Source organism: Myotis myotis, unplaced genomic scaffold, assembly GCF_014108235.1.
Source record: "Myotis myotis isolate mMyoMyo1 unplaced genomic scaffold, mMyoMyo1.p scaffold_m19_p_17, whole genome shotgun sequence".
Taxonomy (NCBI): domain Eukaryota; kingdom Metazoa; phylum Chordata; class Mammalia; order Chiroptera; family Vespertilionidae; genus Myotis; species Myotis myotis.
The window spans coordinates 3,566,550-3,589,198 of record NW_023416321.1 but is presented as its reverse complement, the minus strand read 5'-3'; the positions used below and the strand labels follow the sequence as shown (position 1 = coordinate 3,589,198).

The 22,649-nt window shown below is 58.0% G+C and overlaps 2 protein-coding genes across 5 annotated transcripts; both read right to left on the bottom strand.

The window, feature by feature from the left end:
- Nucleotides 1-9,464: 9,464 nt before the first annotated feature.
- Nucleotides 9,465-15,391, bottom strand: LOC118672481 (CMRF35-like molecule 7). Its single transcript, XM_036342165.1, has 4 exons — nt 15,246-15,391; nt 11,931-12,263; nt 10,852-10,912; nt 9,465-10,183 (listed from the first exon to the last, which is right to left on the bottom strand). The coding sequence occupies exons 1-4, from the start codon at nt 15,283-15,285 to the stop codon at nt 10,021-10,023; spliced, it is 597 nt and encodes a 198-aa protein (XP_036198058.1). The 5' UTR covers nt 15,286-15,391; the 3' UTR covers nt 9,465-10,020.
- Nucleotides 15,392-17,830: 2,439 nt separating this feature from the next.
- Nucleotides 17,831-22,328, bottom strand: LOC118672438 (CMRF35-like molecule 6). 4 transcript variants are annotated; one of them, XR_004973059.1, is made up of 5 exons: nt 21,608-22,328; nt 20,284-20,628; nt 19,587-19,727; nt 18,270-18,489; nt 17,831-18,157 (listed from the first exon to the last, which is right to left on the bottom strand). XR_004973059.1 is itself a non-coding variant. In XM_036342111.1 (5 exons), exons 1-4 carry the CDS (start codon nt 21,666-21,668, stop codon nt 18,288-18,290), a joined length of 675 nt encoding a protein of 224 aa, XP_036198004.1. In that variant the 5' UTR covers nt 21,669-22,328; the 3' UTR covers nt 17,831-18,157; nt 18,270-18,287. The 4 variants fall into 4 exon arrangements, 3 of the variants coding, with proteins under 3 accessions (XP_036198004.1, XP_036198003.1, XP_036198001.1); XM_036342111.1 differs by having other exon boundaries at nt 20,358-20,628; XM_036342110.1 differs by lacking the exon at nt 19,587-19,727 and having other exon boundaries at nt 21,608-21,705; nt 21,789-22,328.
- Between the last annotated feature and the right edge of the window lie 321 nt (nt 22,329-22,649).

Genomic DNA, 22,649 nt, shown 5'->3' with positions numbered 1-22,649 from the left:
GGAGCAAGACGTAGGGATTGGACAACCCTGTGTCTCCCCGCTGTGGCCATGTCTGGAATCACACACCCTGGCCCCCAGCTGGTCATATCCGCTCCAGCTGCTGGGGCAATGCGGAAGCAATTGTTTTCTCCAGGTCAGTGCAGCTGGTCAAGGGACGGCCTGAAACGGGAAAGGACCCCCAAACTCCTCCTCAGCTTTGCAGTGCCCCTCCCCATCCACCCCTTGGATGACATTGTGCTGAGAAAAAATAACCCCCCCCAAAACCTCAATTTCTCCCCAATCTTGAGTTCCCTTATTTCATACCCAACTCCTCTTCCCGATGTCTGGATTCCCGGCCCGGACTTCCGCTGCCAGGGGAAAGCACAGCCAGCCACCGGGGCTGGGGGAACAGATCTGGGCTCAGACAGGGCGGGTCCCACATAAACTCCCCTCTGTCCACCGCCTCCTTGGAGGCCATTGCAGGCGTGTCCTCGTCCTCGACCAACAGTGGCCGGTGGCCCTTCCGTGCTTTCTCCCTCCCAGGCTCAGAGCAAACGCTTATTTTCTGGAAAGTGCTTTAAAATGTTTATCAACACCTATCGACCTATTACTAGAGGAAAACCTCAAGGGAAAATTCTTGAAGAAATTAATACTATTAGAAGCAAGCTCTTTTTAAAAAATATATTTTTTTATTGATTTCAGAGAGGAAAGGAGAGGGAGAGAGAGAGAGAAACATCCATGAGAGAATCATGGATTGGCTGCTTCCTGCAAGTCCCACACTGGAGATGGAGCCCACAACCTGGGCATGTGCCCTGACGGGGAATCGAACCCGTGACCTGAGTCACAGGTCAACGCTCAACCACTGAGCAACACCAGCCGGGCTAGAAGCAAGTTCTTTATAAAGGCCCTAGCCACCCCCACCCGCCTTCAGGCTGCTTTGTTCCCCCTGAGGTTTCCCCGTTTGGATTCTCACCGCCCGCAAGTTCTTTGTTGCCAACTCTCTGGCTTATCCCGTCCCCTCTGCTACAAACCTGGGCCACTGGTGGCGAATGGACCCACAACACGCTTCTGACACCACCCGGTCACCCAGGTCAAGGGCAGACCTGCAGGGAGCACAACTGGCCACCCTCTGCTAGTAAACCCAGCAGCACAGGCTGGCGGGTGCGGAGTGGGGAGGTCGCTGCAATGCCCTCACTGCCATGTGAAGCCGAGTTTCCCCGTCACAGCCAGACACTAACTGCTTCACAGCCAGACCGGGACCCTGGCTTCCTCTAGGCACTGAGCGCGGCGGATGGAGTAGGAGGCGGGAGAAGCGAAGGGATGGTGGTTACGGAAGAGGAGCAGGGAGCTTTGATTGACAAGGGTGCCTGACCACCCAGCACTCCTTGAAGGAATTCAAGATCAAGGTCACCTGCGGGATATCAGCTGGCCAAACGCCTCTTCACTTCCCCAGAAGCGGACAGTCTGAGCCAGTGGTTGGCAGACTCATTAGTCAACAGAGCCAAATATCAACAGTACTTCTTCAAAATAGACTCGCCCAGGCCGAAAACCGACTTCTGCGCATGGGTCACGAAGTTTCAATCACGCTGTATGCGCGCCCCCATGTGGTATTTTGTGGAAGAGCCACACTCAAGGGGCCAAAGAGCCACATGTGGCTCGCGAGCCACAGTTTGCCGACCACGGATCTGAGTATTTCACACGTCGGTCGGTCAGTCAGTCGGTGAGAGGGTCAAAGGTAAAACTTATCAGATCATCAACCTCATGGGCCATCAGCTGATCCAAAGGATATGGATGCGCAGGGGAGGTGAGGACGGCGGAAGGAGGCCCCGGGGTCAGCTGGGGGTGGGGGAGGGGACAGGCCTGGGCTTCAGTGGTTCTTGGTGGCTTTCCTCTTGGTGGGGCACATGACTTCTCGCTCAGGCACATGGCTACCCCCATGCAGCCAGCGTTGGGGGTGGAGGAAAAGGCTCTGGGGGGAGAGAACAGGGCTCCAGGCAGCAGTCAGGATTCTCCCAGAACTTAGGGAAGGAGGCAGCAGGAGCCCGGAACCTTCTAACCGCAGAACTCCTGCTTTCCCCGGGACTCCAGGCATCGTAGGACAGTGCCCCCAGAGCACCAATGCGGGGTACAGCTCTGTCCATATGCCCCAGGTAACAGAGTACCGGTACACCTGGGAGCTCCCTGCGAAACCAGGCCCGGACAGCACGCACACGGCAGGGCGTCCTGCCTTCCCGGGGCTCTGGCTGTGGGAACAGCACCTGCCCCAGCATCTCTCTTCCTGGGGACAGAGCGTTAGGAGGTTGACTTCAGAAGAAACCACTCTCCACCTACAGATATCCGAGGCAACAAGTCCTCCAAGTTCAAATTCTCTGTTAGAAGCAGCACAGCCTGGTCCGCGATGAGAGAGGCCTGGCCCAGCTGGACCAGGTGTCAGGCATCAGCCAGAGGAGGTCACGCCTCTTCCACGCCACAGATGGGAAAACTGAGGCCCAGGGCGGTGACGGGCTGCTTGCGCCAAGCCCACACCACTTGCACCGAGCTGGGATTCTGGACCAGGCTCTGCATAGACACGGCACCGGCCTTGAGCTGCATGCCTTCGCCCAGGGGGGAGCTTGAGGCTGGCCTTGCCCACCATCCAGAGCCACTGGAAGGGCAGTGGGATGGGTGCTGCGGAAGCGGGTGTGCACACGTTACACAATGTTACTGCCACCCGTGATGTAAGTTCCCTTCCCTCCCTGCCCGGTGCTGTCCAGGATGCGGTTGGCTCTTTCTGACCTATTTTTCTCTTTCTGGTGAATTTTAGGTTTAGCACAGCGACTCGATGAGGTCATGTAGGGGTGACACCGAGGGGGGAGGAAAGGAGAATGTGCTTGAGCAGCCTGGGAGTTCAGGCCCGATGATTGCACATACCTGTCCCCTCCGGTGGGCCATGGGCCCTGGTGTCGTCTGGCTGCACCAAGCCCCCAGGGCTTTGGAGGTGGGTGGAGTCAGGCGAAGCAGCGGCCCACCTCGCAGCCCCCTCACTGCTCTGCTCTCCTGTGGGCATCACATTCTTTGTTCAGAACAGAATTTCTCGACCTTGGCACTATTACATATTTTTTAAAATATGTTTTTATTTTATTTTTAGAGAGAGAGGAAGGAAGAGGGAGAGAAAGATAGAAACATCAGTGATGAGAGAGAATCATTGATCGGCTGCCTCCTGCACGCCCCACACTGGGGATGGAGCCCGCAACCCGGGCATGTGCCTCTACTGGGAATCGAACCGTGATCTCCTGGCTCATAGGTCGACACTCAACCACTGAGCCACGGGGCCGGGCCAGGCTAGACATACATTTTTATTTCTCTTGGGTCTCTCACCCCTAGGAGTATCAGTGCTGGCTCGTGTGGTAACTCAATGTTTGATTTTCTTTAGCTGTTGACATCTTGGGCAATTGACATTCTGAGGTCATTCTTTGTTGTGGAGAGCTGTAGGGTGTTTAGCAGAATCTGTGACCTCTACCTAGCAGATGCCACCCCCGAACAAACACCAGCTGTGACAATCAAACTTGTCTCAGTTGTTGCCAGGTGTCCCCTGTGGGTGTCTTTGGCGTTTTAAGGTAAAGCCAAGTCGTGACATTGGCTCGTTGGGCCCGGAGAACATCCTCTAAAGGTGTCTTCCTAAAGGTAGACCTGCTTGCAGAGGTAGTCCCCGCTCTCCCACTCGCAGACACCCCGTTTTCTGTCAGTTCCTCATTCTCTTATTTGACATCTATTTGGAAACTGTCTAAGTTCCAGGGGATGGGGCGTCAACAAGATAATCAGGGTTCCTGCTTCGTAGCTTCCCTCTTCCTCCTCCGCTCATCATCACCACCACCAGCAAACGTGCAGCGAGGGCTGGAGCGCTGTAGGCATTTTAAATGAAGTCCCTTAGCAGCCCTCGAGCCTAGGCTCTCACTGTCCGCAGGCCCGTGTGGAGGACAGGAGCAGGGACACCACAGGGACGGTCACAGCAATGCAAGGACCGAATCCACAAGTCCCGATCCCACTCGGGTGCCCTTTGCTCCCCTTGTTCGGGACTGGGTCTGACTCATGTGGTCAAGCCCGGGCTTTCTCATGGTGCCGATGGACCCAGCCTTATCCAATGATGGGCAAGTCCAAGGTTGTTCTTTTTAAATTTTATCTTAGTCTGAAAATGTTTATTTTTGAGTCTAAAGGACTCAAGAGAGTTACCCAGGAGAGGGAAGACTAGAAAAGCCATCCTGATTTTATTCGCAGAAGTTCTCGGTCTTCTTAGCATGACAGCTGATGACTCAAGCCTGTCCCTCTGGCCTCATGTCCCGCCCGCCCCCCCCCCCCCCCCCCCCGCATCCTGACATCCTGAGAAATGCTCCTGTCCATGTCCCCAAGCTCTTTTGTGTCTTTATGCTCTCCCTCTGTCGGGGTGGGGGTGGGGGGTGGGGGGAGGGGGCTCCTCCCTTCTCCACCTGGGAGACCCCTGTTGTCCTTCCCAGGGAAATGTGACGCCCCCTGTGAAGCCTTGGCTGGTATCTGGTGCCTCCCCCCCTGCACAGCCCTGGTCTCTGGAGGGAGGATGGTCTGTGGGCGGGAGCTCTCTGAGTACAAAAGTGACACTTCGTTCATTGTTGCATCCCCAGCACCCAGTCGGTGCCTGGCACACAGGAGACCCTGGCATGTGTTTGCGTAGGGGTGTTTGTGTTACTGGATTTCCCTCAACACCTCTCCACTTGGGAACAGGACCGGCCCCTCCGCCCCACTCTTCAGCTCCAGGAGGCTGAGAAGGAGCAGGGTTGGGGGGCAGCCTCTGAAGGCCCCCCTCTCCAGCTCCTGCCTCTGTGAAATTAACTTTGGTCGTCTATTTGATTTAACCCAATACACTCAAAACATTATTTCAATGATATTGGAGATATTTTAAATTCTTTTTTTCATAAACATTTTCAACCCCTTGTGTGCATGTGACACTTATCACACATCTCGCTGCAGACCAGCCGCAGTGCAGTAGCCAGTGTGGCTTGTGGTTACCGTATGGATCCGGGTGCTGGTCACCGGCTCCCACATCTCCAGCCCAGATCTCCTTGGTGTTTCTCTTTCATCTGCCTTCTCGCCCCTCCTCCGGCGGTGTCTTACTTTCAAGGATGAGAAGAGGCAATAGTGACGGAAATGTTAAAAGAAGAAATCTTGACAGGAGACTTCAGAGCTGGGCTGAAAGAGCGGTGGTAAACTTGACCAGGAGCTCAATCTTGGTAATGTGATAAACCAATGGTGGCAAAGTTCTGGTGTAAAAACCATAGAATGCGGCAGTTCCCCACCTCGCACTCCCATTCCCGACTCCCGGTCCCAGCTCCCTCCCCTCTGAGGCTTTCATTCTATCTCTTTGTGGTCAAGTCTTCGAGTTGAAGATTCTGCCCGCCTTTCCTGTTTGATGATTAGGGTACGTTAGCGTTGGATTTCTTCCCTCCCCATCTTGGCTCTATCAGGGCCCGTTTAATCAGTGCTCATCTTACCTTTGGGACAGTGCTGTCATAGGCTGGGTGGTGGAGACAGGTCCCGTGCTGGGGAAGAGTCTTTAGCTCCAAGATGGAGAGCGGCCCTCAGTTCTCTATTATCCTGGTAATGCCATCAACGGGGGGAGGGGTTCCTGTGCTGGGTGGTGTGGGTGGGAGATCACAGGGCTCACAGCAGGTCCCTGCCACCAAATGAGACACCAGAAGACACATCCAAAAGCCCCCCAATCTCTGCATGAACTTGAGAGTCAGGTGTCGGAGGGCACCGGTGCCATCCTTGGCCACTCTGTGTAGATGGGCGATCACTAGTGGATGAGCAGTGATGCCCTGAGATTCAGTTAGGCATCTGTATCAGAGGGTCAAACTGGATTCCACCACCACGTACAGGCTGGGGCCCAGCCGCACCTTGTGGAATTTCTGCGTCTTCCTGCTCCCAGGCCTGCACAGCAATGCCCACCGTTGTTCTGGCTGATGCCATCTGAGGATGCCCCGAGGTTAGGTTCTCGCTCCACACGGATGTCACCATGCACTTCTGAGGGGCGGATGGACAGCAGGGTCTTCAGTGATCCCCGTGATCACCTCCATTTCACAGAGACAGTGAGGTTGGGTTTTAAACCATCCTCTTGGGTGTGAAGTCATGTCTCCTTGTTGTTTTAATGCCAACTATGGTTTCTAAGTCGTCTCCAATGGTGGCTGCCACAGGGAAGCCCATGATCCCCCTTCCCAGCTGCAACCTTTCCTTCAGTGATAAAAAAGGAAACAGTTGAAATGAGAACAGGCTTCGCATTTCAAGCTGGACTTATAGAAGGAGACAGCAAGAGGCTCTCCTTGTTCATACAACAGTCAATGAGCACCAGAAACAGTGCCTGACCTAGGAGTACTTTACTAGCTACATTTGTTGAATGAATGCATGCATGCATGCATGCATGCATGCATGAATGAATGAATGAATGAATAAGTGAATGGGCAACAAGGATCTGACCTGGCCCCGATCTCATGCTTTCAATGGGAACAGCATCCTCAGTGCTAACTCCCCACAAGGTCATCCTTGGAGCGCTCCACTGAACAGCTCTTCACCCGTTGGGAACTAACGCGGACCTCCGCACTCGGGAACGTCCAGTCCTGGCCGTGCCGAGCTGGCCCCAGCCAAGGGAGACTCATGAGCCTGGTCGGGGGATGGTAGGAGGTCGTCAGAGGCCTGGTCAGGGATGTCGGGCTCCTAAGCTCCGTAAAGGTTTGAGGAAAGGCGACCAGCAAGTGAGGAGCTGGGATGGAGATGACACCGGGCCCCAGCTGGTGCCCTTCCAGCGAGGGGATGGGAGAGTAGTGCTCAGAGGTCCCCCAGGCCCCTCCCCATTAACCTTCACAGCATGAGTTTGGGGGAGCCCGGGAAAGCCGCTGGAGCTGCATCCGGACCCTCATTCTAGGTGGAGGCTTGGCTCCTGACTCAGAGGGGCAGGGGCCTACAGCGGGGGCATCAGCGGGCCCAGCCATGAGGACCCAGGCCAGGCGGACATGCGAGCCATGGAGAGAGGGGCTCCGGAGAATAGGTGAGGGGCATGCTGGAGACTTATTTCCTTCAGCCTCATTTATTACGAAAACAGCACTCGGGACGCATCCAGCCTCAAGAAGAAAGAAGCCCCCATCCCAGGCCCTGCTAAGGGGTCCTTCTCACCGCCCCACGCCCACCAGCTTCCCCCTGTCCTCTGCGAACTTCCTCTGTGGTCACGCAGTGGCTCAGAGGGCAGGCCCGTGAGGAGGAACTCCCGGGGAAGCAGAAGTCGCACTTTTCTCTGGAAGGGGCGATCCCCACCCACTCGCTCTGCTTCCCGACCTCCGCTGAGTTTTGGCTGCAGTGGATGCTGACTTCAGCCCACCAGGACCTGGTCTACAGCTGCTTAGGAGCCTGAGGGCACCAGGCTCCTGGATGGAGACACACGGGCTAGAAAAAATGCTATTCCAGCTCTTAGTCAGTGTCCCTCTTTCTCCCTACCCCGGACAGTGGGCATGCTAGCCAAGCTTTGCTGGACAGGGGCAGGTCCCAGGTATGTGTGTGTGTGTGTGTGTGTGTGTGTGTGTGTGTGTGTGTGTGTATGGGTGTGTGTGTGTGTGTGTATGGGTGTGTGTGTGTGTGTGTGTGTGTGTGTATGGGGGTGTGTGTTCAGGACAGATAGACAACAGATGTCCACTCCGGTGGATTCTCTTGGGTGACGTTATTCTCTCTACCCAACTGCTGTATCTCCAGAGAGATGAGGGGGTTCATTGCACATCAACAGTGAGAACCTGAGGGAAAAGCACGGGCACTAGGTTGGCAGCTGCTAGTGGCCCTGTGCCCATTTGGGCCACTGGGGGCGAGCTGGGCACTGGCTTTGCCTTCCGCAGAGCCGCTGGGTCACCGGAGTCTGGCCGGGTCTTTGGGCGGTAGGATCCAGGGGGGTATTCGCCGAGGGGGCCTCTGCAGTCGCTGGACTATGGGCCTTGGTCCCCAACAGGGTGGCTCAAAGGTCTGGGCCTGGCTCACACTCTGTCCTTTCTGGGCACCGTGTGTGCTCAGACCCTTAACCAGGCGCAGGCGGGAGAGGGTCTGTCAGCAGCAGGAGGGGGAGAGAAGGGACTGCGGCGCCCAGCGGGGAGGAAGGCTCCTCCGGGGATGGAACCAGGGGATCCCTGCATCTTCCTGTGCTCCGAGGCCGAGGGCCAGCGCCCACCTCTGAGGACCAAGGGCAGGGCGGACAGGCCCATGTGGGGGTTCAAAGGGCAATGCTCCACAGGGAACCCCGGGCTGGGGGTGTGGGGGAAACGGGGACGTGCTGGTCAGGGCACACACTTCCCGTGGGCGAGGAACACATTCGGGGTCCAGTGCACAGCTGGGGCTGCGGGCAGCAGCCTGGGTGGACAATTCAGATGCACTGGGCGGGTCGATCTGAATCTTCTCACCCAAGAAACAAGCCAAGAAGACAGCTAAGCAAACTGACGGTTGTATCGACCGGATTGTGGTTATTATTTCACGATGTGATGCGTATTAAATCATCCTATTTTGTACTTTTTGTGTTTTGTTTATTTAAAAAAAAAATCAATATTTATTGTTGAAAGTATTACATATCCCTTCTTTCTCCCATTGATTCCTTCTAGCCCGCCCGCCCCCGCTCCCTGCCTTCACCACCACCTTTTGTACTTTTTAAAAATCGCATTTACGCCTCACATGCATGTAATGTGTATGTCAGTCGCACCTCAGTAAGCTGGGCAAAGAAAGGGCCAACGGGACAGATTCCAAACGGCGGTGTGTTTGCCGGGGCACCTCCCTATGGGACTGCCTCCTCCCGTGCAGACGCCCTCGGTGTGAGGACCCACGACCCACGCGGCACCGCCCAGGCGGCGGTGTCTGGGAGGGAGGCGCTTGCAGAAGCAGCGTCAGCTCCGCCGACGGTTTTAATGGAGCTTATTAAACAGCTTTCCTGAAAGAGACCCATCCCCTCCGCGTTGTGGCCGCCCTTGCAGGCCTGAGGTAGCTTCTGAGGCTGCAGCCCAGGGGGCCGAGCAGCTGTGCTGAGAGCCAGGCTGCGGGAGGAGGGTGGGCAGGAGGACGGAGGCCAGCCCTGGGGTCTCCGGCCCTCCTCAGCCCCGTGACCTCGGAGCAGTGTCCTCCCCAGGCCCAGGGGACGTCCAGTCTCTCAGGCCCCAGACCAGGAACCCCGCAGACTCCCGTCCCTGTGTGTGTGTGTGTGTGTGTGTGTGTGAGTGTGTGTGTGTGTGAGTGTGTGTGTGTGAGTGTGTGTGTGTGTATGGGTGTGTGTGTGTATGGGTGTGTGTGGGGGGTGTGTGTGTGTGGGTGTGGGTGTGTGTATGGGTGTGTGTGTGTGTGTGTATGTGTGTGTGTGTGTGGGTGTGTGTATGGGTGTGTGTGTGGGGGTGTGTGTATGGGTGTGTGTGGGTGTGTGTGTGGGTGTGTGTATGGGTGTGTGTGTGGGGGGGTGTGTATGGGTGTGTGTGTGTGTGTGTGGGTGTGTGTGTGTATGGGTGTGTGTGTGGGGGGGTGTGGGTGTGTGTATCAGTCAGTGTGCTCGCGGAAAGAGCCATCAAAACCCAGCCTGATTGGCTACAGGGAAAGGGTAAAGCCCCAGACTTATACCAGAAGTGTGGGCACAGCGGTGTGGAGCCGGCCCCAGGACCGGCCGGAACCGGGGACTGGCCCTGTCTCTCCTGGCACATTCCTGTCGCTCCTCTCTGCGCTTCGCTCCCCAGCTCTGTGCCGAGGTCCTCCCTTAGGACACGACTGCCCCAACGTGGGCTCCCTCCCACAGCTGCTGACCATCAGCGGACCCGGCTGGGCTGGGCGGGCCGGGCCGGGCTGTGTGCTACCGGGAGAAGTGGGAACAGGTGTGTCCCTCCAGCAGCGCTGCCCAGTCGGGAGGGTCCGAGCCCCGTCCCTGGCTGTGCCGGGCAGGGGACTGGGGGACCCTCGCAGGAGCGTGCCTCCCAGCCCGGGTCTCCTCTGGAAACGGGGTCCAGCGCCCCAAGTGTCTCTCCTCCGTCCGTCCGTCTAAGGGGCGGTGTCTCCGGCCAGATCGTAGGCCAGGTTGATGTGGACGGGCTGCTCCCACGGCTCCTTGGGGACCCTCGGGGGGCCCTTCAGCCAGAGGATGGCGCCGACCACGGCGAGTAGGAGGGGCACCTTCACGAACACCAGGAGCAGGTAGTAGTTCCTGTCACGGGGACAGCGGTCAGCGCCGGCCCGCCAGGCCCCGTTGCCCCCAGGGCCCTGACTCGGGCATCCGCCCGCCCAGCCGCCTGCGACCCCGGCCCCGCTGCCCACCCTGAAGGCCCCATGAAGCTCCTCCGCGGCTCAACCAGGAGGGCTCCTCAGAGGCCACCCCAGCTCTTCGGTTCTGCTTTGCACCAGGCCCAGCTTCCTTCCCCGGAGTCTCCCTCCTGCTCTGAGGCCTGAAGCCTTGGGTCGTGGAGATTCGTGTGTGACCGCCCCTGGGCCCCACCGGGTCACGAGGCTTTTTTTGTTGACAAGCGACCAGGGTGACGGTGCTGATGGAGGAGCATTGAGCACAGCGGGGTCTGGTGAGTGCTGGGAGGGGCCATGGTGGGTGAGTGCTGGGTCAGGGCCATGGTGGGTGAGGGGTGAGATATGGCCATGGTGGGTGAGTGCTGGGAGGGGCCATGGTGGGTGAGGGGTGGGACGCGGCCATGGTGGGTGAGGGGTGGGACGCGGCCATGGTGGGTGAGGGGTGAGACCGGCGGGGGCTTTGGGCCCTGATGCTGGTTATGATGGGCCACCGCCCAGGGGCAGAGAGGTTCCAGGCTTGGCACCCCACTGGAGAGGCCCCAGGTAGGGGCAGGAGAAGGGGCCCAAGCCACTCACCGGACGCGGGAGCCAGAGGACACCCCTGTGCTGTTGGTGGTCGTCCAGGATAGCCAGTTTTCTAGACACAACAAAGCCAGCCCAGGGTTATTGACACAGACCAGGGCTGGTGCGTGGCTCACACGGCCCCCCTCACCGCCGCCCCCCATCAGGAAGCGTCCTCTCTAGAGAAGGGGCTTCCCCCGTCTGTTGCGCCAGCTGAACCCAACACCCAGTCATGGCCTCCGTCGCTTGCAGGTGCGGCGAGAAGCAGTAACAGCTACGTGGGCGCAGGTTCTGGGGCTCATTCTGAGGAGGGCTCATCTCTCCCAGCCCTCCACAGCCCCCCTAAGGGGGACGGCTGGTTTGGGGGGGAAGCCAGCAGGGCCTGAGCAGGCTCAGGGACAGACGGTTCCTGAAATGGGGCTCCCAGTTCCAGGGGTGACGAGGGCAGGGAGCACCCCGCAGGCTGGTGAATAAGAGGGTGCATTTCGGCTCAGCAGTGAACAGCGACTACGAGGAAGGACACCTCTTTCTGGGCCTGTGAGACGTTGTAGGCGAGCAGCTGGGTCTGGCTTCCCGAGACCAGCCGGCACCGGCGTCCCTGGTGAACCTTAGAGTCCCAGGCCTGGCAAATTCTGCTCCGTGAGGCCCCACCTTTGGCCACGGTGGGTGGCTCCTGGCTGAGGCCATGGTCGCCTCACAGGCTGGTGCCCGAGACCCCTAAACACCTTTCTCCCTAAAGCGCTGCATGGGCACACGTCTGCCCGCCCGGGTCCCCGCTCATGTGTTAGTCAATCGCTTGTGTCCCCGCAGATCTCGGCTTTCCTCCTGGGCAGCCCGGGGACGCTTGGCTTGGTCGGTCCCTCTCTGGGCCCCACTCCACCCAGCGGCAGCCCCTGTCTTTCTCGGGCTCCAGCCCGAATTTCTCTCACTTCCCTCCCCATCTGTCTGTCTGTGTGTCTGCCTTTCGCTCTCTCACATGCACGGGTTCCCAGGAACTGGGCCATTTCCCTTCTGCCCCTGGAAGGAGGGGCAGGCACCCCCGCTCTGGCAGCCGGAGCACCAGGGCCTCGGAGTAGCGATGAGCAAGTTCTCACCTGGGCCAACAACGATCACTTGAATTTGTGTCCCACGGTCCGTGCCAAACCTTTTGATCCCGCACCAGTAGGTGTCCTGGTCGTCGCGCCGGAGGCCCCTCATGGTCACCGAGATCACGCGGTCCCTCTGGTTGTCGCTGATGGACAGCCGGGGTCCCTGCACTGTTCGCTGCGATGATGTGGTTTGAATGAGGGTCTGGCAATGATACCAGTCTGCTCCCCGGCACCACCACTTCCTGTTGGTCTCCCACCCTGGCTTGTAGCGACACTCCACGGTCAGCGAGCCACCCTCAAGGCCTCTCGCCACCTTTGGGCCTTGGATGGAGAAACAGCCTGGAAAACAGAATCCCAGGATGCAGATACTGCCTCTCTTCCCCCCTCACCCCAGCCAGGCCTGACCTCGGCTCAGAGGGCTCCAGGCTGATGCCCAGGCCCTGGACCAGCATCGCCGGCCTTCCCGCCACCCCTCAGCTGGCCCCTCGCATCTACCTCCTCCCCCATCCAGCTTCCCCATTGGCTCCCCCAGTGACAAGCCTTGGCCTCTTTGGTCCTCATCTCCTAGGGGTGCTCACTCTGACCTCTGACCCATCCCTAACGGTCCTCGCAATGCCGTTCTCGCCTGATCTCTGACTACAATCTCAGAGGCCCCACCGGTTTCCTTCCCTCCCTCTCTACATCAGCATCACCAGTGGTTGCAGGTGAATACAGAACAGCCAGCCCCCTGGGGGAGAAATCTCCAATTTGTAGCACTTTCCAGTTTCTGTGGTGGCTGGTCGGTGCTGGGGCTGGACACAGAGTAGGGAAGAGCTGTTCGGAGCCCGTCCTTGTGCACCAGGGGTGGTGGTGGGGGACCCACACAGGTGCTCATCTGGTGCGTGATCGTGGTGGTAGCACCTGGAGCAGGTCTCCCCCCCTGCTGCTCCCCTCCTCCAACCTCCTCCACACATGGCTGCCGGGGCCATTCCTGAAACCGCCCCTACCTAGTCCTCGTCTGCAACTGTCAGCACAGGAACCTCCTTCAGGAAGCAGCCTAAGTGACCAGGGATACTGCCCCTCTTCTCCCACCCCCCTCACCCAGCCAGGCCTGACCTGGGCTCAGGGGACTCCAGGCTGATGCCCAGGCCCTGGACCAGCATCGCCGGCCTTCCCGGCCACCCCTCAGCTGGCCCCTCACATCTACCTTCTCCCCCATCCAGCTTCCCCATTGGCTCCCCCAGCGACAATGCTTGGCCTCTTTGGTTCTCATCTCCTAGGGGTGCTCGCTCTGACCTCTGACCTGTCCCTAATGGATAGAAAGGATGCGGGTCATAGACACCGTGGGATCACTCAGCCGCTCCCCACAGTCTCAAAACGATTTCAAATGCTGGAGCTCGGCACTCGTCTTCCTGCAGCCTGGGTCCCAGATCCCTGCCCAGCGCCGTCTTGCCTCCCGCTCTCCCCTGAGACCCAGCCCGCTTCCCCCCCGCCCCCCCCCCCCTCAATTCTGCGGTGTCCTCCCAGGTGGCTGGGTCATTGCTCCGTTCCTTCTTCCCCCTGGAAACCTGTCTGACCCCTGCCTGTCATCCTTGGCGACGCCTTCTGTGCTAAGTCTCAGCCCCCTTCCCAACCATATCTGCTTCCTCCGGTCACTCCCACGGCCTTTACCGGAAGCTGAGCGCCAGCCGGTGGGACTTGATCATCTGTCTGTCTCCCCTGCTGGGATGCTCCGTCCGAAGGTCAGGGATCTCTTGTTTGGTTCGCTCTCTCCTCCCACCCCAGTCCCTCCCTGTGTCATGCACTGAGTCAGGATCCTCATAGGTACCAATCCAGTTTATGATTGTTTTTGAAAAGATCTTGGACAGAGTCGTTTTGATTCTAAGATTAATTTCCACCTCACTGGGCAGCAAAGCTAAGGAGGCTGATTGCAGTGCCAATGTGATAGTAAATACGGGAACCAGACGCGGATTGGAGATGCGGCTGATGTAAGCCACTCACGACCGGATTGGGCTCATGTTTTTAAAAACTCGTGGGAAGTTTCATAAACGCAGCTTCTGATGGGTGGGAGGATTCGTTAAGTCTGCGTGAACTCCTGCGTGTCCGGAGGGAGAGAGGGAGAGAGGACAGGACAGCCGTCGGCCAGGAGCAGGCGCTGGGGAACAGGGCTGGCGCGTTGTAAAAGCACCCGATCGTGTGCGTTTCAGTTGCTCATTTTCATGGATCTGAGACGGAAACTCCCTCCTGCGCCCATCGTTCGGGAAAATTTGCTCCGTGCGCGAAATCCTTGTGTGAACAGTCTTGCCCCGACATCGAGAAATGGCTGAGCTCGTGGCTGGGCCGGTAGCAGGAGACAAACGACACCCCAAACAAGGCAAAGGCCGCCACTGGGAGCTCCGCGCAGACGCCCACGGAGCGTGGGGTGCGCGACGGCTGGCCGCTTGTCTCATGGCCACTCTTGGGCAAGGCGTCTCAGCTGACACCCCGAGCGGCCCTGCCAGCCCAAGCGCTGCAGCCACTTCTGGGGCACAGGTCCCCGCGCCTGGCCGTCCGGCCCCACTTCCCTCCCTGGGAGAAGGGGCTCTGGGTTTCCGCCTGCAGACACTTAGCCCCGCCTCTACCCAGCGCCCTGCCTTCGCCTCGGGGCTGTCGGGGGCTTATGCAACCAAGCAGATAAGACAACAACGTCTTAGCAGAAGTTGGGTTGCTCTGACCTCACCCACCTTCCCCTCTTGTATTTCACAGAGGTAGCCCCCCCCCCCTGCCCCCCGCCGCCGCCGCCGTGGCCAGTGGCAGTCTGTAGGTGAGAACTCGGGGGGGGGGCGGCTTTTCTTTCATCCTTGCCTAACGGCACCCCCTTTCTAAGGTAACTCGCAGTCCTGTCCCCAAGCCACGGGTCAGCCATGGTGGGTCTCGGCCTTCGTCTGGGGGAGAAGTGTTTGTGTGGGAGGGTGCGTATGAGGGAGACTGCGTGGTCTGTGTGTGACTGTGCAGGCATGTGAGCGCATGTGTTCCTCGGTGTCCCCTGAGCACGCCTCCATCATGCCTTACCGTGTCCTGCCACAGTTATTGTCCGTCTGTGTGCCTCACCCACTGAGTCCTCTGGGGTCCCCTCTTTAACGACCAGTCCTATGTCTTTTCCCTTCGCGTCCTCAGGGTCTGATGCCTGCCTGGCATGAAGCAGGACCCTGGTGCGCTTTTGCTCAATGAATTAACAAAGCCACCTCTCGTTTTCCCAGACATGACGCCCCCCTCCCCCTCCCGTGGTACCCGGGACAGCTGCTGTCTGCACCCCGTCCTGCCCCTGCAGTTCTAAGTTCCCGAGGCCCCAGCTGCACTCACCTAGGAGGCTGAGAAGGAGTAGAGCTGGGGGCAGCCACATGGTCCTGCTCCCCGGCTCCGCGGCCCTGCGACCTCCACCCGCAAGCGCACGATGCCAGCTGGACCCGGAGCTCTGCTGGGCCCCGCTTGCACCTTCTGCCTGTCCAGACCGCCTTTGAGTTTCTCTGATGCGTTCACTTCCTTTTATAGAGCATTTCCTGCTTTTCGTTATTCAGCAAAAGGAATGTCGCTTCTTAGTAAGTCTGTCTCAAAGGACACTAGAGTCCCCACTAGATAGGAAAGAGGAAGCCAGGCGCTGTGCAGGGTGAGCAGGGCGCGGGGAGGTATGTCTGCAGGAGGGTCAAGGAGGGGGCATCTGGCCCATCGGGCCCTGGGTTCCAGGGGCACATGCCAACTCCAGAAATGGCTCTTCCCAGCAGCAGGGCCCCACCCCCACCCCCACCACCACGTCAGGAGTGAGGTGAGCATGCGGGCATCCCGGAGATGCCCTTGTTCAGGGGGTACAGCCAGGTGTGTAAGTGCAGACGGGGAAGGAGCAATGGGGAGATGCTGGTCAAAGGGCACCGACTTCCAGTTATAAGCTAAGCTCCGGGGATCTGATGTGCAGCCGGGGGACTGGAGCGACTAACACTGTGTTATAGACTTGGGAGTCGCTAAGAGAACAGAGCGCCAATGTTTTCACCACAAAATAATAAATAAATAAATGGCAATTCTGTGATGTGATGGAGATGTTAGCTCACCCTATAGTGCTCATCATTTTGCATTTACAATCAATAAGTGTTTTAAATAAAAATACTGTACACTTAAAATTACACAGTGCTATGGGTCAGTTATATCTAAGTAAAGCTGGAAAAAATAAAGTAACCTGGGGGACTGTTAAAAATATATGTATAGCCCTAGCCCGTTTGGCTCAGTGGATAGAGCGTCAGCCTGAGGACTGAAGGGTCCCAGGTTTGATTCTGGTCAAGGGCATATGCCTGGGTTTCAGACCCAATCTCCAGTAGGGGGTGTGCATGAGGCAGCCAATCAATGATTCTCTCTCCTCATTGATGTTTCTGTCTCTCTCTCGCTCTCCCTTCCTCTCTAAAATCAATAAAAACATATTTAAACTAGAGGCCTGGTGCACAAAATTTATGCGTGGGGGAGTCGCCTCAACCCAGCCTGCACTCTCTCCAATCCGGGACCCCTCGGGGGATGTCTGACTGCTGGTTTAGGCCCGATCGGCAATCGGACATCCCTCTCACAATCCTGGACCGCTCGCTCCTAATAGCTTGCCTGCCTGCCTGCCTGGTCGCCCCCAACTGCCCCCCTTGCTGGCCTGGTCACCCCCAACTGCCCCCCTTGCTGGCCTGGTCACCCCCAACTGCCCCCCCTGCCGACCTGGTTGCCCCCAACTGCCCCCCTTGCTGGCCTGGTCGCCCCCAACTGCCCCCCTTGCTGGCCTGGTCACCCCCAACTGCCCCCCCTGCCGCCCTGGTCGCCCCCAACTGCCCCCCTTGCTGGCCTGGTCACCCCCAACTGCCCCCCCTGCCGTCCTGGTCGCCCCCAACTGCCCCCCCTGCCGACCTGGTCGCCCCCAACTGCCCCCCTTGCTGGCCTGGTCGCCCCCAACTGCCCCCCTTGCTGGCCTGGTCACCCCCAACTGCCCCCCTTGCTGGCCTGGTCACCCCCAACTGCCCCCCCTGCCGACCTGGTCGCCCCCAACTGCCCCCCTGCTGACCTGGTCGCCCCCAACTGCCCCCCTTGCTGGCCTGGTCACCCCCAACTGCCCCCCACCCCCGGCCTAGTTACCCCACGCAGCCTGCTGTTCAGTTGTTTGGTCATCCTCATTAACCCCCCTGCGGGGCTGAGGGAACTGGGTGCCACCATCTTGTGGCTGTGGATGCCACCATCTTTGAGGGAGTGGCAGTCAATTAGCATATTCCCTCCTTATTGGCTGTGGGTGCTGCCATCTTTGAGGGTGGGGCAGTCAATTAGCATATTCCCTCCTTATTGGCTGTGGATGCTGCCACATTTGAGGGCAGGGCAGCCAATTAGCATATTCCCTCCTTATTGGCTGTGGGTGCCACCATCTTTGCAATGGTGTGAGGGTTAATTAGCATATTCCCTCTTTATTAGATAGGATATCTTCTTATATGATAAAAGGCTAATATGCAAATCAACTGAACGGCAGAACGACTGGTCACTATGATGCACACTGACCACCAGCTCAACACAGGAGCTGCCCCCTGGTGGTGAGTGTGCTCCCACGGGGGGAGCGTCGCTCAGCCAGAAGCTGGGCTCACAGATGGCAAGCACAGTGGTGGTGGCGGGAGCCTCTCCTACCTCTGCGGCAGTGCTAAGGATGTCCAACTGGTGGCTTAGGCCCATGGGGAGCGGGCCTAAGCCATCAGTCGGACATCCCCTGAGGGCTTCCAGATTGCAAGAGAGTGCAGGCTGGGCTGAGGGACACCCCCCCCCCCCGAGGGCACAAATTTCATTCACCAGGCCTCTAATATATATATATATATATATATATATATATATATATATATAGAGAGAGAGAGAGAGAGAGAGAGAGAGAGAGAGAGACGAGTGTCTTAATGAGTATGCATTTATTAGGTATCTTTTGTGTGTATCTGATACATTGAAAGAAAAAACTCTCTAATAGGTTCACAGACTATTCCGACAGAATCTTGGACAATGACACTGGATTGATTGGTCAGAAGGTCCTTCCTCCCACAGTGGGTCTGTACTCTTGGGCGGGGCATCGAAAGAGTAGGTGTCACTGGTTCTCAGAGCAGGGCTGACTCTGCCTCCCCCCAGAGCTCCGCTGAGGCCGGTTCACCCACAGGACGGCACCGAGCATGCTCAGGAGCAGGGGCACCTTCAGGAAGACCAGGAGCAGGAAGTGGACACTGCTGAGCAGGGACCTGTGGGGGACACGGTGGCGGGGATGCACAGTGAGCCACATCGTCACCACCCCCACCCCCATCTAGAGGAGAATCCACCAGGTGTCAAAGTCCTGGGATGTGCGCCCATTACCGAGGGTGTTGTCTGGCATCAGGAGTCTCCTGGCTGGTCATGCTGGGCCCGGTGGTCACTGGCAGGGAGGAGGGAGGGTCCAGGGTGCTTGGAGGACCCAGGGTGCTTGAAGGTCCCAGGGTGCTTGGAGATACCAGGGTGCTTGGAGGTCCTAAGGTGCTTGGAGGACCCAGGGTGCTTGGAGGTGCCAGGGTGCTTGTGATGATCTTCAGGGTGGGGGCTGAGGGAGAAGCACATGTCAGGCCCTGGGTCTTCCACTCTGTCAGCTGTGACGCTCTGACACAAGGTCAAGGTCACTGAGGCCATCACCTCCATGGCCACCGCCAGGTGAGAGCTGGACCCCCTTCCTGGGCCCCGTCCCTCGGACCCCTCACCAGGAACTCCGTGGCCTAGTGGGCAGGTAGGGATGCAGAGTCGTCCTGCTCAACATAGGACCTGACTGTGTGGGAAGAGCACCTGCTCCAGCCACACCCCCACCACAGCCACACCCTTCTCCCCCTTGTCCCGCCAGCAGGGGTGGGGTGACACTTATTCTGTAGCCTTGACTAGAGTGATGGGTGGCCAGGGCCCTCAGGCGGGGAGTGCTTGGAGTGAGACCCCGGAAACAGACGTGCCTCAGGGTCTGCACTGGATGGCGGGACCCGCCATCTAGTCCCTTAGACACACCCTGGTCTGAATGCTCATGTCTCCACAATTCCTTTGTTGAAAGCCCCATGCCCAGTGGGTGGTATTAGGAGGCCAGGAATTTGGAGGTGGTCAGGTCATGAGGGTGGAGCCCTCATCCACGGGATTAGAGCCCAGAAAAGGGAGGCCCTTCCATCCCGGAGGATACAACAAAAGTCTGCACCCAGAGGAGGGCCTCCCCAACATGCTGGCCTTCTGATCTTGGGCTTCCAGCTGTGTCTAAGCTACCAGCCCCCACACTGTCAGCCAGGCCTTGGGCCACTGGGCAGTCCTCTCTGGGGGAAGAAATGAGCAGAAAGAAAGATCTAGAGCAGGGATGGGGGACCTTTTCCTGCCAAGGGTCATTGGAGATTTAGAACATCATTCTCGGGCCACACAAAATCATCAACTTAAACATTAGCCTGTTCTCTTTGGCCAGCGTTTCATTCACTCACCCCTAATGCCTTGGCAGGGCCAGACCCAATGATTTCCTGGGCCTTATACGGCCCTCGGGCCGGACGTTCCCCACCCTGATCTAGAGAAACACCCACCAGGTGGACCCCATAGAACGTGGCCTGTCCCGAAGGCACCAGGACAAGCCCCTCCCCCTCCACCCAGCCAGAGGTTCTGGGGTTTCCAGTTTCTCCCTCTTACATAGGCAGACACAAAGGCCAGTGAGGGAACCTCCCACATGAGAGTGAGAAACCAAGAACTTCAAGGAGGAAGTGAGCAGCCAGAGCCACCGTCAGCAGGAAGGTGATGTTCACTGGGCTCTCAGGCAACAAGCACAGCGACCTGGTGGAGAGAATTGTGAGGAGAGCAGGCAGGGAGCTGGGGACGTGGCACCTGAGCACCACGTGATCACCTTTCCTCTCCTTCCTGAGGGAGGTATTTTCAGGGGCTCCTCTGGGTTCCCCCCTGTGGCTACAAGGCATCAGAGAAAAACGGGGAGGGACAGGGTCAGCCTGAAGGGAAGGGAGGCCCCCAGAACATCACAAGGTCCCCACACAGGGACCTGGGGCTCCTCTGGGACCGTCTCATGGCAGCTGCAGGCCCCCAGGACCCCGGTGTGAGGGTGATGTCTCAGGAGCCATCCAGACCTGAGACTCCATCAGGGCCTGGGCTCCGAAGGGGTCAGGAAAAGACTGCGTGCATGCGTGCATGTGTATGTGCATGTGTGCGTGTGTGCAGGGAACACCTGTGCCCAGATAACACCCACACACGCTGTGTCCTGATCACTGACCCCCACTTCACCCAGCTCTTCTTTTCCATGTCTGTCCTGACCAGCGGTTGACCAGGTACAGGTCAGGCAGCCTGGAGCTGGGGTGAGGGCAGGGTGTGTGTGGCTCACCTGGGGACACAGACACCTCAACCGGGAAGGTGAGGTCTATAAGTCTTTCTGTCCATGGTCTATGGATCCCACACCTGTAAGTGCCTCCATCGCCCTCTGTGAGGCTCTCCAAGGTCACTGTGAAGGTGAGGGTTGCTGGATGGTCCCTGATGGACACACGGCCGCGCCTCACTTCTCTCTCTGACTCTGTGGTCTCCACAATCTTCGTCCTCAGCGATGCCAAACATGGGCTTTTGCACCAGTATTTGTTATTTTCCTTGAACTCCTTCTCGTACCGACACTGCACGCTCAGTGATCCCCCCACGGTGCCTGTCACGTGCCCGGGGCCACTCAGAGACAAACAGCCTGGAAGACACAGCCCGTCCCAGGTTCTTACCAGATGGGCCAGGGGCAGGGGCACCCTGGGGTGCAGGTCCCTCAAGAGCCCTGAGGAGGCCATGCCTTTCCTCGGACCAGGCGAGGGGACCAGGGGCAATAGCTCCCTCCTCTCAGTGGTGACACAGGGAGAGGGTGTCCATGGAGACAAGAAGGGCCACGATGGGAAAAAGGGAGTGTGTGCACATGTATGTGTGTGTGTGCACATGTGTGTGTGTGCACATGTGTGTGTGTATAAGTGTGTGTGATGCACCAAGACCTCATCTCTGATTTTTTTAATCACTTAAGGATATTGTTCGATTGCTTTTTAGAGAGTGTGGAAGGGAGGTATAGAGGTAGAGCAAGAGAGAAACATTGATTGCATGAGTGCAGGTACGTGCCTTTGACCCAGAATCAAACCTGTGTCGGGCCTACGCTCTAACCCAGTGGTTCTCAACCTTCTGGCCCTTTAAATACAGTTCCTCATGTTGTGGCCCAACCATAAAATGATTTTCGTTGCTATTTCATAACTGTAGTGTTGCTACTGTTATGAATCATAATGTAAATATCTGATATGCAGGGTGGTCTTAGGCGACCCCTGTGAAAGGGTCATTCGACCGCCAAAGGGGCTGCGACCCACAGGTTGAGAACCTCGGCTCTAACCACTGAGCCCTCAGCCAGGGCCCACATCCCTGGTTGTGACAATCAGGTGGTGAGCACAGCCCTGCCTCCCCAGCACAGCTCTGTGGGCGCAGTGGTTGAGACTCACCTGCTTTGTGTACTGAATCCTTGTGGTTGCTCCTGAGGCCGGTGCTGGCAGCTCCCAGAAGCTTTTCTGCCTCCTCTTGCTCTCCCCCATGTACTTGCTCCCTCTGTCTGGGCTGCTCCTCACCCTCCACACCCCCCCCCTCCCAGTCTTTCCTCATTCCCACTCGGGGTCCAGCTCCCTGTGCAGCCCAGCCCCGCTCACCTGGGACCTGGAGAAGGAGCAGAGCTGAAGGCAGCCACGTGGACCCACTCCTCAGGGTCATGTCTCCGCACAGACACAGCCTGCAGCAGCGCCAGGTCCTATGGGTGGACACGGTCAAGCCTCCTCAATGAGGGTTCGATTACCCTGTGCCCACTTCCGCTTTTCTGGGCCTCTCTGCTACCGTGTCCAGCCCAGATTTGAGTCCGATGCTGGATGGTCAGGGCGCAGGAAGCTTACGGTCAGGAGCTGCACAGGCGGCTGCAGACCCCCGGCTCTCGGCACCCTGGGCTTCTGCTCTCAACCCCAGTGACAGGACAGGGCCCGTGGCCTCAGAGAGGCTGCTGCCTCTTCTCAGAGCACATGGCTGCTCCTCTGACGGCCACACGTCTCCGCACAGCAGAGCCGCTGGGACGTTTCCTCCTTGGTGGTGTCCCCACCCTCTGCCACATGTCACTTCCTTATGGTCAAATATGATAGTCCTGGACTGGAGGCCACACCTTTCATCCTCTCGGGCCTTGGTGGTGACCACAGAGGTGTTCTGACCCCCAACATGTAGCTGCAGGCACCCACGGGAGCTCTGACCCTGTGGGTCCCCAAGTCTTCTACGACCTCAGATGCCTTCAAAGGTCCCATCTTGGTTGTGGGTCCCACCCAAGGCTGAGTCCTCCTTCCTGTGGGTTCCCTTTCACCAACCCTCTAAGGCAGCGGTTCTCAACCTGTGGGTCGCGACCCCTTTGGCAGTCAAACGACCCTTTCACAGGGGTCGCCTAAGACCATCCTGCAGATCAGATATTTACATGACGATTCATCACAGTAGCAACATGACAGTTATGAAGTAGCAACGAAAATAATTTTATGGTTGGGTCACAACACGAGGAACTGTAGTTAAAGGGCCAGAAGGTTGAGAACCGCTGCTCTGAGGACTCCACGTTTTCCTCTTTCTGCTTCTGAAAGTCAGCTCCACAGTGAGACTCGGCACAGAGGTCTGACAGTGGACAAGGAGAGCTCAGAGCTCAGAGGATGGAGAGTGGGGGACCCTGTG

Coding starts and splice junctions, on each gene's coding strand:
- LOC118672481 (XM_036342165.1), bottom strand. CDS start 15,285: ATGTGGCTGCCCCCAGCTCTACTCCTTCTCAGCCTCCTAG. Junction 12,264..15,245: donor ACTCCTTCTCAGCCTCCTAG/GTGAGTGCAGCT, acceptor TCTGTTTTCCAG/GCTGTTTCTCCATCCAAGGC. Junction 10,913..11,930: donor AGTGATCGTTGTTGGCCCAG/GTGAGAACTTGC, acceptor TGTTGTGTCTAG/AAAACTGGCTATCCTGGACG.
- LOC118672438 (XM_036342110.1), bottom strand. CDS start 21,668: ATGACCCTGAGGAGTGGGTCCACGTGGCTGCCTTCAGCTCTGCTCCTT. Junction 20,629..21,607: donor GCTCCTTCTCCAGGTCCCAG/GTGAGCGGGGCT, acceptor TGTGTCTTCCAG/GCTGTTTGTCTCTGAGTGGC. Junction 18,158..18,269: donor GATGCCAGACAACACCCTCG/GTAATGGGCGCA, acceptor TGTCCCCCACAG/GTCCCTGCTCAGCAGTGTCC.